The following is a 16,665-nucleotide window of genomic DNA, read 5'->3' as shown; positions in this document are numbered from 1 at the left end:
CGCTCTGTATCTTGGGAGAACACACTACACACCCCGTTCATCCTTGGATACCGCACAATCATTGTACAATGCAAAGTTTGTCATGTCGGGTGTCTTTGGAAGACTCATGATGCACTGAGCATTGTTATAGTGACTGTTACAGCAATGTTATTGTAATGTTATAGGTTGTAATTTCATGTACATAGTTATGAGGCTGAAAATGTGTCTTCATGGCTTAAAATAAGCCCACGTAAAAACTCTCCAAGAGCAGAGGGGCAGTTCACACCTCCTCAGGGCAGGTACAGGACAAACCCAGCCCAGCCTCACAGGAACAAAGGATGCTGGCCCAACAAAAGGATCTGTTCAACTCTCAAGTGAGGCACCCCCCCCTTCCTTTGGTCAGACAGGGACTATGAGGAGGTAATGGTTTCCCCCTTCCCCTTCAGAGTCAGGTGAGCAAGAGGGAAGAAAGAACATGGCAAAAGGGAGAGATGTTTGCCAGGCTCTCTCTCTTCCACCTACATCTACAGACATCACCAAGTGACCGAAGCACTGACCAAAGGGGATCTCCTGGCTGAAGGGTAACCAGCCAGCCTGTAGTAGAAGCATCTAAATTTGTAAGGGCACTGAAAGTGTTAAGATCAGCTTAGAATGTTTTGCTTTTATTTCATTTGACAAAATGTGACTTCTTGTGCTTTGACTTACACCCACATAAAATCTTTGTAGTTAATGTGTTTGTTCTACCTGAAGCAGTGCATTTGGTTTGAAGCGTCAGAGACTCCCCTTGAGATAACAAGCCTGGTATATATCAATTTCTTTGTTAAATTGACAAACTCGTATAAAGTGCAGCATCCAGTGGGCATAAGTGGACACTGAAAGAGAGGTTCCTAGGGTTGTGTCTGGGACCGGAGATACTAGCTAGTGTCATTCATTTGCACAATCCAAGGAGCAGCTTCCATGCCAGAGGCTGTGTGTGACCAGCCCAGGAGTGGGGTTCTCACAGCAGAGCAGGGTCAGGCTGGCTCCCAGAGTTGAGGATTGGGGTGACCTAGCAGATCACTGGAGAACACCAGAGGGGAATGTCACCCTTCTATGGATCTTTCACCTGCAGCCTGAATTTCCTTTCCAGCACTCATTGCAAAGCACCCCCTCCAACTGCTTGTCAGCTACTGCAGTAATCCAAAGGGGCTGTGGCAGTAGCTGGCACACAATTCAGCTACAGGCACAGCCACTAAAAGGAGGGACCACTGAGCCACTTGGAGATCAAGCATCCTTCTGTACTGAAGAACTCAATGAATTCACAAACCCAGGAGAGTTGTTTTTTTATTACATGGCCATCAAGACAAGCCCTGGGGAGAACCACTGTCCTAATCATTCTTGCCTCCTCTTATTCTGTAATACCCTTTTTGACAGGTGGTGACCAGATGCACTTTGGACTTCTGTTGTCTGTACAACAAGAACCAGGGGAGGGGTGAAGACAGAGGGCACTTTACAATGTGCTGGGGGGCTTCCTCCAAAAGGCAGGCTGTCTCCCCCAAGGGCTTGCAGGTCCCTGTGTTAAAGCATAGTAGGGACACAGCATGAGGTACAGATGATCCTACTTAAATATCTTCATTTTCAGCTCTATGACTGGCTGATGCAAAATAGCATAAATTATCCCCAGAAACATCTAAATTACTAATTACAGAGGTAGGAAAGTAACCACTCTGCTATGTCTGAAGTAAAAACTCCTTTTAAACCAGAACTGTACAAACTAACAGGAACTGAACACTGCAGTTTTAATGAATGGGGCCTATTCCAACAGGGATAGTTTATGATGAAGTACTTCCAGTCCACCTTCTCACAGCTCAGTGTGAACCGAAAGACAAAGCCACGGGGGATGGAACCAATCAAAGGGGTCCATCACAAGTTGATAATTGAGTTGCCTTCTTAATAATACCACCTAGCAGATGAGGCTGAACTGGATCTACTGTCTGTTAGTTATAGTGAAGTTACCCTGGTTCCAAAGACTCCTTTAGGAATAAAGCATTCAGTACAAAGATGAAGACAAGAAATAGTGCACTAGAGATCCAAGCAAATGGTTGTGTGTGTGAAAACAAAATTAAATCTATATTTTGGAACAAATGCATAGAAATAAAACTGTACCATGAAAACAAGGAACGGCAGACAGCTTTTAAAGACAGCGGTGATTGTTTGCAGGAAACTGTGTTATCTCAAATGAAGACAGCGCACAGTTTGACAGGTCTAAAGGGTTATCCTTCACTGCAGTGTTAGACTCATAGACGTTAAGGTCAGAAGGGACCATTATGATCATCTAGTCTGACCTCTTGCACAATGCAGGCCACAGAATCTCACCCATCCACTTCTATAACCAATAACTCAGACAGGGGTTTAAGTCCTCAAATTGTGGTTTGAAGACCTCAAGCTGCAGAGAATCCTCCAGCAAGTGACCCAGGCCCCACGCTGCAGAGGAAAGTGAAAAACCTCCAGGGCCTCTGCCAATCTGCCCCGGAGGAAAATTCCTTCCCGGTCCCAAATATGGCGATCAGTTAAACCCTGAGCATGTGGGCAAGACTCACCAGCCAGCACCCAGGAAAGAATTCTCTGTAGTAACTCAGATCCCAACCCATCTAACATCCCATCACAGACCACTGGGCATAAGACTTACCTGCTGATAATCAAAGATCAATTGCCAAATTAATTGCCAAAATTAGGCCATCCCATCCCCTCCATAAACTTATCAAGCTTAGTCTTAGTCAGATATGTCTTTTGCCCCCACTACTCCCCTTGGAAGGCTGTTCCAGAACTTCACTCCTCTAATGGTTAGAAACCTTCGTCTAATTTCAAGTCTAAACTGCCTCGTGACCAGTTTATATCCATTTGTTCTTGTGTCCACATTGGTACTAAGCTTAAATAATTCCTCTCGCTCCCTGATAATCCCTCTGATATATTTATAAAGAGCCATCATATCCCCCCTCAACCTTCTTTTGGTTAGGCTAAACAAGCCAAGCTCTTTCAGTCTCCTTTCATAAGACAGGTTTTCCATTCCTCGGATCATCCTAGTAGCCCATCTCTGAACCTGTTCCATGTTTAAGAAGGATGAATTCAAACGGAGACCAGAACTGCACACAGTATTCCAGATGAGGTCTCACCAGTGCCTTGTACAACGGTACTAACACCTCCTTATCTTTACTGGAAATACCTTGCCTGATGCATCCTAAAACCGCATTAGCTTTTTTCACAGCCATATCACATTGGCGGCTCATAGTCATCCTGTGATCAACCAATACTCTGAGGTCCTTCTCCTCTGTTACTTCCAACTGATGTGTCCCCAATTTATAACTAAAATTCTTGTTATTAATCCCTAAATGCATGACCTTGCACTTTTCACTATTACATTTCATCCTTTTACTATTACTCCAGTTTACAAGGTCATCCAGATCTTCCTGTAGGATATCCCGGTCCTTCTCTGTGTTAGCAATACCTCCCAGCTTTGTGTCATCTGCAAACTTTATTAGCACACTCCGGCTTTTTGTGCTGAGGTCAGTAATAAGTTAGCTTGAAATAGAACTTGAATGTTGCCCCAACCTGAATCCTATCCCGTACACACATCTCTAGCTTGAATTAAGTGGTGTTTTACGCTCAAACTAGCTATAGGGGGGAGGAGAAAAGGAGGCAGGCAGGGGTTGCTTGACCTCGTAATACAGTGTGGGGAGGGCTGGAAGTAATGAATTAAAGATGCACACAGAAGCCTGTATTGATCCTTTCTTCAGGGTGGCTTCAACCTGTTTTCCAAGGTAGTCAGAGTGCAGTTATGCACCTCTCTGCTGGGAGCAAAGCCCACGTGTGCAGCTTCTTGTCATGTAAGCCGTATGTGAGTGGTTCTGCTGCATAGAAGCCAGAAGGATACTTTGTTAAATGTGGATCAAGTTAGACAGTTGGCATAATATAAATGCAGCAGAAAACCCCACTGTATTAGAATACTTTTGTCCTGAAAAAGCAAGGTAGCTTAGGATCAATAGAATCCATCTTTGCGAAGGTGGAGACAACTCTCCTCCTGTTTATTCCCTTCTCATTCCCTGAAAGAAAGAAATGAGCCATCTGCTACACATTTTAGAAAGTCAATCATTTATAAACTGATGGTTGTTTTTCCATCTATAAACAGCACAAAGGAAAGGTACAGACTTCACAAGACAGAATAATCACTTCTATAGCAATTAAACTGCTTTAACTACCCAGATACAGGGTAATGAAAGTGTTCTAGCCACTGACATTGTACAGCTATTTAGACCAAGTACTGAAACACAGTTCTGGGCTCTTGAACTGAAATTTTACTCAGCATATTTGGATTCATAAAAGCATGAACACGTTCAGCCCTTCTTTAAGAAACATGCTCCAAAGCTAGTTAAAAACAGTTATGGTTTCCAGAGTTTCAAGAGGCCGTCTTCACTGTAGGTGGCGATTAAGTTCTGATGGGGATGATGAGCGATGCCAATTACATCCTTTTCATGAACCTATAGGATGAACAGAAAAAAAAAACTGATGCAAGTCTTCTCTTCTCTTCACCTCAAACCAAATCATATTCTCAGGCATAAGCAACAGTAAGATGAGTAAAGGTTCAGAGCGCATGTCAGTAATTTAAGGCCAAGCAATGCAGGAAGTGTGGCTATGCCAACGAGACCCCACCCCACATCTTGTGTAGCTGCAAGCCCCATTCAAGACCAATGGCAGGCAGCTGTGACACAACGCCACCAAGACTGCCTAGCCCAGGGGTAGGCAACCTATGGCAAGCTGATTTTCAGTGGCACTCACACTGCCCGGGTCCTGGCCACCGGTGCGGGGAGGCCCTGCATTTTAATTTAATTTTAAATGAAGCTTCTTAAACATTTTAAAAACCTTATTTACTTTACATACAACAATAGTTTGGTTATATATTACAGACTTATAGAAAGAGACCTTCTAAAAATGTTAATGTATGACTGGCACGCGAAACCTTAAATTAGAGTGAATAAATGAAGACTCGGCCCAGCACTTCTGAAAGGTCGCTGACCTCTGGCCTAGTCAGAGCCATCCCACCATCTCTGGGGAAGGTAGCTGTGAACTCCGCCATCCCTGGAATGGACAGCCAACTGTGACCAGATCGTCCTGGTGTGGACATCACAGTGGCCTTTGAGAACAGGACCCTGGCCTTCTGCAACGCCCGAGCTCGAAAGAGGAGAAATACACCGCTCTGGCCAATGCCTTTAGAGCTAGGGGTTACGAGGTTCAAACACACACACTGACTGTCAGAGCCCTGGGCACACGGGACCCCAGTAATGAGCGAGTGTTGCGGAAATGCGGAATCGGTCAGCACTACGCTTGGCTGATGTGGCAACTCATGGTAGTGGATGCCATCAGATAGTCGAGGAACATCTATTTAGAACACGTCACTGGACATTGGCAATACCAGGAGAGAGGAGCTGGAGTGCCGTGGAGAAGCGAAGTCAGGAAAGTAACTGGAATACTTCTCTAAATGCTCAATTACTGAGGGATAATCTACTATATTTGCTCTCCACAACCAACTCTTAGTATAAACATTTATGAGTGATGTACCTGAACATTTGGATGTTAATATCTAAACTGTATCATTAAATGTATTTGCCTAAATTCGGGTTATTGCAGATTATGTACTACATGTATTTTATGAGTTTTAAACCAAACTTTGTACTTTTGGTTAATTTATGTACAGACACTCTTTCCTTAACCTGTGTATTATATGATTTTAATGTTAGCTTTAATAATTTTTAAATCTGTTCTTCTGTTGGTGTGCTTATAACTATTCATGGCTGTAATGTGCTTAAAACAACTATCATTTATTAATCCTTTAGAAACTATTTATAAATTGAGCCTTAATATAAATTGTAACCTCGGGTTTATAAGGCTTGTCTGGGGGACTATTACACCACTCCTATAATGTATTTTACGCTATGTTACATGTACTCTCAACCTTAAGTCCATTTTACTGTATTAGTCTGGAAATTAAAAAAAAAAAAGGTACTATTCATCCAAAAATAGTTTCTTAAAATGCACAATATTTCAGTGTCTCTGGAAAGTCTGAGGAGTCCACATCATTCCATTATTAAGATCAAGATCATTCTGGGCAAAAATGGTCTGACATTTAAGTAGCTCAGTTTCTTTAGCTCATCCAAGAGAAGGTTATGAGATGACTTGATCATGGTTTAGAACAGGGTGGGCAAACTTTTTGGCCTGAGGGACACATCAGGGTTCCGAAGCTGTATGGAGGGCGGAGTAGGGAAGGCTGTGCCCCCTAAAACAGCCTGGCCCCACCCCCTATCCACCCCTCCCACTTCCCACCCCCTGGCTGCCCCCTCAGAATCCCTGACCCCAACTTCCCCGCCACTGCTTGTCCCCTGACTGCCCCTCCTGGGACCCCCGCCCCTATCCAACCCCCGCTCCCTGTCCCCTGACTGCCCCGACCCCTATCCATACCCTCGCCCCGACAGGCCCCTTGGGACTCCCATACCTATCCAACCCCACCGGTCCCTATCCCCTAACCGCCCCACTCCCGAACCTTCGCCCCATCCAACCGCCCCCTGCGCCCTGTCCCCCAGGACCTCCTGCCGCGGATCCAACGCTGCCCCCTGCCCCCTGACTCTGCCACTCAGAGCAGCAGGACTGGCAGCCGTTACACCTGGACGGAGCCAGTTGCACTGCCCCGCAGCAGCTCGCAGCCCAACCGCCCAGAGTGCTGGGGGCACAGCGCACGGACGCTGCGGGGGACAGGGGAGGGGCGGGGCTAGCCTCCCAAGCCAAGAGCTCAAGGGCCAGGAGGATGTCCCCATAGTTTGCCCACCTCTGGTTTAGAAGTGTCTCTATTGGGAGATTTCTGACAGTAGAGGAGTAACACAGCAGACAGGAAGCTGAAGCAGGACACATTCAAACAGGAAGTGAAGCACACTTTGTTTTGGAGGTAACAGCAAGAGTAACTAACCAGTGGAGCAGTTTAGCTGGGTGTGAGGACTCTCCAAAATGAGAGCTACTCTAGATCAACCAGAAATGAAAGGCTTGGTGCAGGAATCACTTGGTACAATTCTCTAGCCTGTGTTATGCAAGTGATCAAACTGGAGGATCTTAATGGTCCCTTCTGACTTTAGACTCTGACTGTGACAGTTTTTCCAGAGCGGTATAAAAGCGATCCTGTAATCCCAAACTCCTATTATGGTATGGTGGAGGCCATGCTGAGGAACAGTCCTGCTCTGTTCTGCCACAGCTCGTGCCCTGTGCCTAGTCTCCAGCCAAGTCAAGGACCCGAGAGCCCTTCCTCTTGTTTGGCCCAACTCCCCCTCTCCACTCCAGGTGTGGCTCTAGGGCGCCAGCGCTCTCTGAGCGCCCACGCACAACAAGAGCCATTCTGTGGAGCCCAGCCACTCCGAATGCAAAGTGGAAGAGTCACACCCCTAATGTTTTAACCTAAAGGGAAAGTGTGCAAACACAAACTGTAATAGAAGTGTGTGTACTTTCACTCCCACTAACTTGTGGGAAGAAATCACAGTATATAATCACAACTACTTCAAAAATCCTTTAAGGAGTTTGTGGCTACATTCTAGCTAAAACTATCTATTTTTATTCTTAAACACATTTTTCTCAAAATAACCCAGCCCTTTAGCTAAGCACTCAAGACCAACCCTACAACCATCACCTGAGGGCGCTTGTCATGGGAGTACAGTAACTCCTCACTTAACACTGTAGTTATGTTTCTGAAAAATGCTATTTTAAGCGAAACGATGTTAAGCGAATCCAATTCCCCCATAAGAACTGATGTGGGGGTGGGGGAGAGGTTAGGTTCCAGGGACATTTTTTGAAGCTTGGTTGAAGTAGTGGAGTCAGAGGGTGGGCTATTTCCCAAGGAATACCTTGCTGCTAAATGATGAACTAGCACTCGGCTGAGCCCTCAAGGGTTAACATTGTTGTTAAGGTAGCCTCACACTCTACAAGGCAGCACAAATGGAGGGAGGAGACACAGCATGGCAGAGAGAGAGAGAGTGTGTGTGTGTGTGTGTAAAAAAGAGACAGACACACACGTGTGAGAGGGACGCGCGTTGCCCCTTTAAGTACGCTGACTCCACTTTAAGTTCACTGCCTTTTTAAATAGATCAGCAAGTTGAGACAGCAGCTGCTGCCAGCAAGCTCCCTCCGTCCTGAGCCCTGTCGTGTCCCCCCTGCTCTATGGAGATGGGATACAGGAGTGGGGGGAGGGGGACCCGCTGACATTAGCACCCCTTTTCCCTGCCCTCTGTACAGCAAGCAGGAGGCTCCCGGGAGCAGCTCCAAGGCAGGGGGCAGGAGCAGCACATGGCAGTGGGGGGAGGGACAGCTGAACTGCTGGCAACTGATAGCCTGCTGGGTGGCGGCTGCACAGGGAACTTAGGGGAGCTGATAGCAGGGCTGCTGGTCCACCCTGATTCCAAGCCCCCACCAGCTAGCTCCAATGGACCGCTCTTTCTGCAAGCAGTGGACAAAGCAAGTGGCTGCCAAACAACGTTATAAGGGAGCACTGGGCAACTTTAAACGAGCTTGTTCCCTAATCGATCAGCAACATAAAGAAACAAAGTTAACCGGGACGACGTTAAGTGAGGAGTTACTGTAAGTGGTCACTATGGATTTTATGTTTGCATGAATATTCTAGAACTGATGAGAACACAGATTCTACTTCATGTTTACTTTCAAATAGCTTGTGCTAAGTACTCACTGTCAGAGTTCTCTCCAGCTTGCCAGTCACTGTGCTGAAACAGTACAGCACAAAGTCTTCACCCACACAGTAGATCCATTCACACGCGGTGAAAGGGCACAGCAAACAAAGTCACCTCCTTCTCTCTTACCAGAGCTGAAGCTTCTTACAATCTATAAAACCCAAAGAAAGGTTCCCTGGATTCACATGTGGCAGCAACAGCGCTACTCTAACAAAGTTAGCTTCAATTAGATACTGGGGTCATGAATTTAGTTGCCTAAATAATCAGCCTGATTTTCAGAAGGGCAGAGTACCCAGCAGTTACCACTGAAAGGACCCACTACAATGCTTGGAAGGATCACAAATCTCTTCCTGATTCTAACACTTGTTAAGCTCTTTCCTAGCTGCTTCAAAGGGACATGCCTGGGATCACATACTTGTCCTTGCATGTTCATGATGACCACTGTGTTTGATCTGTTGCAAACGACAAAGTGTTCTGGATTTTTAGGCAGCAGAACCACGCTATTCACGGTGATGTCTGTTCCTGCAGTGCTGCCAAGAGATTTGAAGGTGTTGGAGCACTCGGTTGTCTTCATATTCCAAATCTATTGAGCAGAATACAAAGTGGAATCACTTTATGATCAGGCACATCTCTGCATTTTAATTAAAAAGACACCACACTTTTGGAGGAGATACTATGCATTTAAAAAATGTCTATTGAAACTAGAGGAAAAAGAGTAATGAACACCAAAAACAGTAATTCAATAGGTTCAAAGATTTTTAGGCCAGAAAAGACCGTTATGATCATCTAGGCCAATTGCCTATATAGCACTGGCCTTAAAATTTTACCCAGCAATTCCTGAATCAAGCCTAATAACTACTGGGTGAACGAGAACAGGTTTATATAGAAAGATATCCAAATAGGAAAGTTACTTACCTGCAGCTGAGGTTGAGATGGACTCTGAACAGTCCCACTCAGGGGGTGCTTTGACCAGTGCAGCCTGAATGGTAAAATTCTACTAATGGTAGCAGCTGGCACATCCACACACCTCCCTTGTCTCCCGTCACTGAGCTCCGGACATTCTAGGGCCAGGGTTTAAAAGGAGAGCGGCGCTCTATTGCCTCAGTTCCAACCCCAAGCCCTTTGGTAAGCAGGACTGACTCCAAGGTAGTGGGGAAAGGGAGGAGGGGAGCGTCAATATGCAGAGTCTATCTTGAAGAATATCAATTATAGGTAAGCAACCTTAATTTCTTCCTTGAAGCATCCTCTGCATATTCCTGCTCACGGCAAGCTGCCTTTGATCCATTTGAAAGAGTTCTGATGCCTTGAGGAATGGATAATCTTTTCAATTTATAAATTTCATAATTAACTCACTCATCTAGAAAGAGTCAGTTCAGAAATAGCTTTTCCCTTGTTTTTTTGGTCCATAAGTTATAAACAGCCTTGAAGACTGTCTATATTTAGTCTTGTTGAAATAAAAACATAACACTCTCCTCGCATCAGACATGTAATTTAGTTTCCCCATTATGAGTATGGGGTTTCGGGTAAAATTACAATTAATTTATGTGAAAATCAGAGACTATTTTTGGTAAAAACTTAGGATGAATGTGAAGATTAACTTTATCCTTATGAAACACTGAATGGTGGGATCAGCCATTAATGCATGCAAGTCACTTATGCATTTCACTGCAGTGACTGTATTGAAAACACTGTTTTTACAGATAGATGACATGAAGAACAGCTCCCCAAAGGGTCAAAAGGAGGTCTTATTAATTTTGCTAGTGCCACATTCAAATCCCAGGAGAGCACAGGAGTTCTTACATGAGGCTATAAATTAGGATCTTTTAAAAACTTCTTAACCATATCATTAGGAAAATGGATTTTCCCCTCTACAGGTACATGACATTCTGATAAGGCTGAGAGGTTAAATTTAACTGAAGATAATGAAAGAGGTATCTTCTTAAGATACAATAAATACTCTAATATATAATTAGAGCCATATAAGAATCCACATTATACAAGGAAATCCACAATAAAAACCTTTTCCATTTAAGACTACAGCACATCCATGTGAATTCTTTTCTACAATACTACAGTACATTCTGTACTTTAAAAGTCTTTCTTCTACCAAAGCTAAAGGTCATGCAGCCCAGAGAAGGGACCCAAGGTCCAGATGACAGACCTTCCCTCTTTGCTGTGTCAACAAGTCCAGTCTCAGTAGTACAGGTTCCACTAATCCTTGTGACATGTAATCAAATCCAGATTCCATTGCTGTCTGGGCCATGCTGGTGCTATTAAAATCAGCCAGACTTGTCTTATTGTGTTTATCACTCTCTGAGTGATGGAAATGCATACATTAGACCTTACACCACCTTGTAGCATCCAGGAATCTACATATAATGGGCCCAATGACAAACCCTGAGCCCTGGCTATGATAAAAGTACCTTTAAGGGTAATTATCTCGAAGACTAAATGCCCCAGTTTGCTACAACACAGAACAACACAATCCCATACATGGCTCGTAGAAGCAAGTGACCAATTTACCTTCACTGTGCCATCAGAGGACGCACTGATAATATAGTGACCATCCTGTGTAAAAGTAGCTTCATTAACAAATGAAGAATGACCACGGAATTCCTTCAGAGTTTTTCCTGATTTTAAGCCATGAATCCTGTTATAATATTTTAAAAAACATGGTAATAGAATAATTAATCTAGAGAGGTACAATTCAGAGATGTAAAATAAAGAAATAATTTAGTTTGTTGTCTGATGTACAGAGCAAGTAATAAAATAGCTAACACATCTGCATCTAGAATACTACATTTGTCATCACAAACCCCTTTCCCCAAATATAATATCTGACCATGAAAAATGTAAAGGGACATCATCAACTTGAAAACTAATCAATTAAAGAAAAGTTAGTTAAAGGTAGTTTCAGGTATACACAAAACATAAAACCCCAAGAACGGGCAGGGGAACACAGATTTTTGTTTTAGTTTCAAGGTGAATTTAGTGATCATGAAAAGCACCAGCCTAAGAACCCTGGAGACTTAAGTCTTGTTTATTTTTTTTTTTTATTTTGACCATGATCTGTTTACCGAGTTCAAAGCAAATAGAGCCTAGGCAGCAGAAGCAGTACAATGTGCTAGAACTCTGTTCTGAAGGGAGTAATCTGAGCATGAAAAGAACAGTTCATGCCTAACCTCTCAACTAACACTGCCAAGAGAATTCCACTGATGCTTAAGGTTTTTGGTAACATGGACACCAGCCCCTAATCTAGGTACTTCCATGGCCCCCGTCACATTAGCATCTAAGCAACCACTAGCTACTTAAAAAAAAATCACAACTCTTTTCATTCCCAGGCTCTAGAAAAACTAGCGTGACTAGTTTACAGAGCAGTTATGAGATGTGGAAGCACGACGTGTGGTAGAAGCTTTGAGAGAAGGCTAAGCTGAAGGAGGGAATTTGCCATTTACTTTTGAAAAAGGTTGGTTTTGTGGTCACTTCTTCCTTATGAGGGTGAGTTCCCACAGTCTAGTAGGCCCAGCTCCTGCATGCACAAGCCTTCTTCGAAGAGGACAGTTTCACTGCTCCAAGAACCAGAGCAGTCATGGGGGCATTGGGCTGTCTGGGATTGGGTAAGAGAGGAGCAGCCCTTCCTGCAGTAGGGGAAGGTCTCCACTCCCCTTATTCCTAGAAGATGCAAGTGAGGAGCTGCTTCTTGGGCCACACTGTTAAAGTCCCCAGGCCCAGGAAGTTCAACGGCTGAGATGCTTCCTGGAAGTGTCTGTCTGTGGGGGTGTCTCACAATGCTTCCTGCTGGAAGCAGAGAGGATGGAACTCTGTTGGCAAGGTGCTTCTCACTGACTAAGAGGTTATAGAAAGTTGTGGCAGGTGTGATGTCACATGTTCGCGATGGCCACAACCTTTCTTCTGTGCAGTTCCTGCTGGGAGGACAGACACAGGTGACCCTGCAGAACCTTTTAAACTCTCCTCAGGCTGCAGCTGCCTGAAGCCCTTTTTTGTGGAGAAGGAAAATGAACTGAGATGACCACTGCTACATATAACCCACCGGCAGCTGTCAAATGGTAGTGACTGGGTTCACTCAGAACTGGTGCTGAAGAACGGCCCCTATCTCATTATCGGCAGGGACTATCAGGTCACAGTACTGGCCTTGTAGCCAGTTTCAGAAACAGTTGTTCTAAAGTTTGAATGTAAGTCAATGAGAGGTGCTCAGTCGGCCTCTCTTGCTGGGATATATGACAGGTGCAAAAGTACTGAAATGGCTGAATCTGAGGACAGAAATGCCTTTAAAAAAACATAAAAACAATACATCATGGCTAGCACCTGCTGCGAACATTGGAATGAAAATAGGTTAACACAAAAATAGGTTACAAAAATTGAAAGGGCAAAAATGTAAACTATTTGTTCAAGAGGAAAGAGCCAAATAATTTTATTGATGTTCAAAACATTAAGGACTAGCTTTCATGTAAGCTAAAAACATCCAGGAGTTTAAGGCAAGTGGACTGAAGAAACAATACTTGGAACTTCTATTAGAGCTTCTTGTACATTACAGCCCTCAAATGTATAACTTACCTGATTGTCTGATCAAAAGAAGCACTAAGAATCTGACTGCTGTCTTTAGAGAAACTGAGGCAGGTGACACCTTTACTGTGTGCTCGTTCAAATCTCCTCAGACACTGCCCACTCTGAATCTTCCACACCTGAGGGACATCCAAAATACTAGTTAGAAAAAGGACTCCTCTTAAATCAAGTGAAATTCACAGGGTAACCAGGACTAAGATGAAGAGTATCCAGGATCAAAAGCTAAGCTAGAATAGCACTGGAGGTGGTGTTTTTACCCCCACAAAACATTTAACGCTGTGAGACGTGTATCTAAGAGGCACCTGCATGACTCTACTCAATTTGGATTCAAACAAGACTTTGGCAAATGGAGTGATGAAGTTTCTAGCTGATGTGGGAGAGGGGATGGGATTGATTTGAGGGGTCTACTGTATGGAAGCTACACACAAGAACATAGAATCATAGAATGTCAGGGTTGGGAGGGACCTCAGAAGGTCATCTAGTTCAACCCCCTGCTCAAAGCAGGACCAAACCCCAACTAAATCCCCAAATGGCCCCCCTCAAAGATTTAGCTCACAACCCTGGGTTTAGCAGGCCAACGCTCAAACCACTGAGCTAGCCCATCCCCATCCCCATTCCAGGGGCAGCCATGTTTTGGGGAATGACTCAGGGCAACAATTTCCCACCTAAACAAGGACAAATCACTGCAGATAAAATAGGTGGGAAAATGCCCCTCATTAGAGAAGATTTTAAATTGACGTTTGAGACTCATGGGGAGAAGGGGGGAAATCGGGGGAGATGAGAGAGCTGATCATTTGAGGGGAAAGGGGGGAATCACCCCAGATTTTATAGCCCCGTGTGAGATGCTAAGAGAGAAAAGGGGCAGAACTAGAGAGAATTTGTATCGGGGGTGAGAGGCAAGTGTCACATACAGGGGAAGGATCCAATTTACTCCCCTCCCTGCTTCCTCCGCCAGCCACTTCTCCCCTGGGAATTTCCTGGCTGCACAGAGACAGTTCAACACCCCCACCCCCTCCGAGCGTCCCACTGACCTTCCCCTCCCTACAACTCCGGCATCTCCCCCTACACCACAGGGGACCCCCCCCCACCAGGCCCCAGTCTCTGCCCCCCAAATCCCAGCAGTGCCAGGGGCAGATCCTGCTGCAGCTCCACTGGGGCTGAGGCAGTTCCGAGTCTTCTCTATGTTATGTGGTATGCCTGCTCTTTCCCTTCTCTGTTACTGGACACAAAAAGCAGCTTCAAGTTTGGCTACATCTGAAGGTTAATATAAAACCAGAACAAACCCCATATAGTGAGCCTGTCACTGTGGCATTGCACCACTGCACCAGTCTGAGTCCGGAAGATGACTTTTCTGTTGAAGTTTCAGATTAATTTCACTGGTCTACAATTTTTGAGAAGTCGTCTGCTTCAGAGATAAAATGTGCTATTTATTATGTATTTTGATGTGCTGAATTCAAATATGACAATTAAAACAACTGATTGGCTACTGTTTCTAAGGTATTTAAGTTTTTACATTTTATGTCTATGTATATTGTGTAGATAGTAGAGTTTTAATCATAAATTGTAAACCTAGGTCTTTTCATGTGTTTATGGTTGCTTTACATGATAATATTTCACCTGTCCTGTTTATGTAACACTTTAAAAATCAGCAAAAGGGTTATCTAAATAAAATTTATTATGAAACAAAAGGCAAAAAACTATTCTGTACATAGTTTAGTCCTATTCAGTGTCTACTCGGCGCTTCTTGGCTTGTCTCTTGTATTCATTAAATGGAGCATCTCTTGTCACTGTCCAGCAATAGTCTGCAAGCATTCATGGGCTCCATTTGCCCTGATAGCGGTTCTCCATTGTTGCAATGTCCTGGTGAAATTGCTCGCCGTGCTCGTCGCTCACTGCTCCGCAGTTTGGTGGAAAAAAATCTAGATGAGAGTGCAAAAAATGTATCTTTAGTGACATGTTGCAACCAAGGCTTTTGTATGCCTTGAGGAGGTTTTCCACCAACAACCTGTAGTTGTCTGCCTTGTTGTTTCCGAGAAAATTTATTGCCACTAACTGGAAGTCTTTCCATGCCGTCTTTCCCTTGCCACGCAGTGCATGGTCAAATGCATCATCTCAAAGAAGTTCACGAATCTGAGGACCAACAAAGACACCTTCCTTTATCTTAGCTTCACTTAACCTTGGAAATTTTCCACGGAGGTACTTGAAAGCTGCTTGTGTTTTGTCAATGGCCTTGACAAAGTTCTTCATCAGACCCAGCTTGATGTGTAAGGGTGGTAACAAAATCTTCCTTGATTCAACAAGTGGTGGATGCTGAACACTTTTCCTCACAGGCTCCAATGACTGTCGGAGTGGCCAATCTTTCTTGATGTAGTGGGAATCTCTTGCACGACTATCCCATTTGCAGAGAAAACAGCAGTACTTTGTGTATCCAGTCTGCAGACCAAGCAAGAGAGCAACAACCTTCAAATCGCCACAAAGCTGCCACTGATGTTGGTCATAACTTTTGAGGTGCATAAACTGTTTCATGTTGTCATAGGTTTCCTTCATATGGACTGCATGACGAACTGGAATTGATGGCAAAACATTGCCATTATGCAGTAAAACAGCTTTAAGACTCGTCTTCGATGAATCAATGAACAGTCTCCACTCATCTGGATCGTGAACGATGTTGAGGGCTGCCATCACACCATTGATGTTGTTGCAGGCTACAAGATCACCTTCCATGAAGAAGAATGGGACAAGATCCTTTTGACGGTCACGGAACATGGAAACCCTAACATCACCTGCCAGGAGATTCCACTGCTGTAGTGTGGAGCCCAACAGCTCTGCCTTACTCTTGGGTAGTTCCAAATCCCTGACAAGTCATTCAGTTCACCTTGTGTTATGAGGTGTGGTTCAGAGGAGGAGGATGGGAGAAAATGTGGGTGCTGTGACATTGATGGTTCAGGACCAGAAGTTTCATCCTCTTCCTCTTCCTCATCTGACTCAAGTGAGAATGATTCTGGTGCATCAGGAAGCGTCAGTCCTTCTCCATGGGGTACTGGGCGTATAGCTGATGGAATGTTTGACACTTTTTCTTCTTTGACACACCTTTCCCAACTGGAGGCACCATGCAGAGGTAACAATTGCTGATATGATCTGTTGGCTCTCTCCAAATCATTGGCACTGCAAAAGGCATAGATTTCCTTTTCCTGTTCAACCACTGGCGAAGATTTGTTGCACAAGTGTTGCAGCATATGTGTGGGGCCACCTCTTGTCCTGATCTCCAATTTTGCAGCCAAAATAAAGGTGATAGGCTTTCTTAACCATAGTGGTTATACTGCGCTTTTGTGATGCAAAAGTCACTTCACCA

At 44.4% G+C, this 16,665-nt stretch overlaps 1 protein-coding gene across 1 annotated transcript in view; it reads right to left on the bottom strand.

Moving 5' to 3' along the window:
• Positions 1-4,086: 4,086 nt before the first annotated feature.
• Positions 4,087-16,665, bottom strand: part of LOC120408556 (WD40 repeat-containing protein SMU1-like) — a 34,948-nt gene continuing 22,369 nt past the window's right edge. Inside the window, 6 exon segments of the mRNA XM_039545636.1 lie at positions 4,087-4,493; positions 8,729-8,811; positions 8,814-8,880; positions 9,145-9,312; positions 11,253-11,379; positions 13,305-13,432. Coding sequence (XP_039401570.1) covers positions 4,395-4,493; positions 8,729-8,811; positions 8,814-8,880; positions 9,145-9,312; positions 11,253-11,379; positions 13,305-13,432 — 672 coding nt within the window. The 3' untranslated portion in view covers positions 4,087-4,394.

The sequence above is a fragment of the Mauremys reevesii genome, linkage group 6 (genome assembly GCF_016161935.1).
Source record: "Mauremys reevesii isolate NIE-2019 linkage group 6, ASM1616193v1, whole genome shotgun sequence".
Classification (NCBI taxonomy): domain Eukaryota; kingdom Metazoa; phylum Chordata; order Testudines; family Geoemydidae; genus Mauremys; species Mauremys reevesii.
Note: the sequence above shows the minus strand (reverse complement) of the source record. Positions and strands in the feature narration are given on the sequence as shown.